This window comes from Sinocyclocheilus rhinocerous, unplaced genomic scaffold, assembly GCF_001515625.1.
Source record: "Sinocyclocheilus rhinocerous isolate Xijiao unplaced genomic scaffold, SAMN03320098_v1.1 scaffold1230, whole genome shotgun sequence".
Lineage (NCBI taxonomy): Eukaryota > Metazoa > Chordata > Actinopteri > Cypriniformes > Cyprinidae > Sinocyclocheilus > Sinocyclocheilus rhinocerous.
In genome coordinates this window covers 383,552-385,638 of record NW_015652275.1, presented here as the reverse complement: position 1 = coordinate 385,638, position 2,087 = coordinate 383,552, and the positions used below count along the sequence as shown (strand labels likewise).

Here is a 2,087-nt window from a genome sequence, read left to right as displayed (position 1 = left end):
CTGTCAACGCAATGCTCTACCACTGAGCCACAGGAATAATTTTCTGTGTGCTTTACAAACGTTTCGATCGTTGCCTCGCGAAACATCTGTTGGTTTATTAAAATATTACGTGTTCATGTTGTAAACTGAACGTTTAAAACACGACGTGGTGTACAATATTAAATAAATTAACGAATTTCATTGTAATAGTTTTTCTAATGAACAGGCTCATGAATAAGTCTAATTTCAAATGAGATTTTCTAATCACACAGGAAATACAGACTACATATATTTAAAAATGAAGATAGAAGTGTTAATATTACAGTGCAAATAAAGACAAAGAAAGTATGAAAAGCACATTTTATTTCACCTTTCATAACAGTGCCATGAGAACATTTGTACAAGATACATCACAATCTAAAGTGCACAAATACTGTACAACAGAGGGATCTTAAATAAAAGGAAAATCACATCGGGCTTCATAGAAAAATATGATTAAAAAGAATTAAGGGCATGCTATAAAAAGAATCAAAAGTAAAAACCTCATTAAAATGAAGCGTGTTTCACAAATGAGCAAAAAAATGAACAAGCACAACCGGGAGCACGAAAGCTTTGGCACTTGCAGATTAAAAGATCAAAAACACAACATGGGCAGATCACTTCAAACAAAATAAAGAGAGAGAAAGAGAGAGAATCAACCCGAATAAGCAGTTCTTAAGGGCTCGTGTAGAAGGCGTAATAACCCATGGCTTTATGGCTCTCTTTGTTGTATTCCTCAGTGCTCAAGTCCTCACACTTTATAGTGGGTGAAGCATCTGTACTGGAACCTCCAGGCGAAATGCGCCGCCTCTTACACACCATCGAGTATCCGCTGGTGTCCCCCGAGTCTACGGCCTTCAGTACCGGCGGGGCCTCCATCCAGGGGCCAGTTGTGGGGGCCGCCGTGGAGCTCTCGTCCTGCAGCTTGTCTTTAGAGGACAGCAGGTCGTCGGTGTACGCCGGAGGGCTCGGCCGGGGCGACCAAGGCAGGCCGGTGGTCATCTTCCTCGGATACGAACTTCTGCTGCTCCAGCCGGCCGCCATGGAAGCGAAGGCCGAGTCGGGGTAATAGCTGAGTGCATGCGGACTCTGCAGCGGAAGCGGCTTGATGCCATACGGCAGGAGGCTGGAGGCCGAGTACTCGCTGTCATAGGACAGGTCCAGTTTACCAGACACCCCGCTTTGCTGAACGGGCCCCACGAACCAGCGCTGAGCCGAAGCCGAGCCTGCAGCAGAGTCTTCACTCTGAGGAGAAAGCAGGCCGTTGGTCTGTGGCACAGCGCGCTCGCTGCCGTAGAAGCGGTGGTTTTGCGGCAGGTTGTTTACAAACTGGTCTTGGAAGAAGGGCTGCATTGCATAGCGGGCGCCGGGGACAATCTGGTGCGACCGCGGAGAATCAGTAGGAGAGGGCGTCAGTCTGTCGCTCTCTGCAGCCGTGTACATCCTGAGAGAGAAGCGGCAGAGAAAGACAGAGGCTTAGCAGTTTGTCTTATTGCTCTAAAGTAACACTTTCTGATCAGTTGCCTAAAATAGGATGCCTTGTGCAATATCAATCGATGCATAGTGGAAAAAAAATGGTGCAGAAACAATTTTCACTGTGAGATTGCTAGTACATTTCACAATTAATTACAAAGAAACAGCAAGTAACACACTGAATTAAATGAGAAATTTTGACATAGAAAGAAATAGTATTTTTATTTTGTGAAAATGTACTGCAATAATCTGTTTTGACAAAAATTATGATTAAATATTTTTACAAGTGTAGCTACAGATCTTCACTAAACAGAAGGAAAATTAAAAATATATTAAAAATTATGGAATTTTTTTTTTTACAAGTGTAGCTAAAGATCTTCGCTAAACAGAAGGAAAATTAAAAATATATTAAAAATTATGGAAAAATATTTTTTTACAAGTGTAGCTAAAGATCTTCGCTAAACAGAAGGAAAATTAAAAATATATTAAAAATTATGGGAAAATATTTTTTACAAGTGTAGCTAAAGATCTTCGCTAAACAGAAGGAAAATTAAAAATATATTAAAAATTATGGAATTTTTTTTTTTTACAAGTGT

The 2,087-nt window shown here is 41.0% G+C and overlaps 1 protein-coding gene across 1 annotated transcript in view; it reads right to left on the bottom strand.

Annotated features, from left to right (window-relative positions):
* Positions 1–343: 343 nt before the first annotated feature.
* The window catches only part of LOC107714283 (eomesodermin-like), a 5,558-nt gene continuing 3,814 nt past the window's right edge, over positions 344–2,087 (bottom strand). Inside the window, exon 6 of the mRNA XM_016520098.1 lies at positions 344–1,462. Within this exon, the coding sequence (XP_016375584.1) occupies positions 694–1,462 (769 nt within the window). The 3' untranslated portion in view covers positions 344–693. The remainder of the gene's footprint in view (positions 1,463–2,087) is intronic.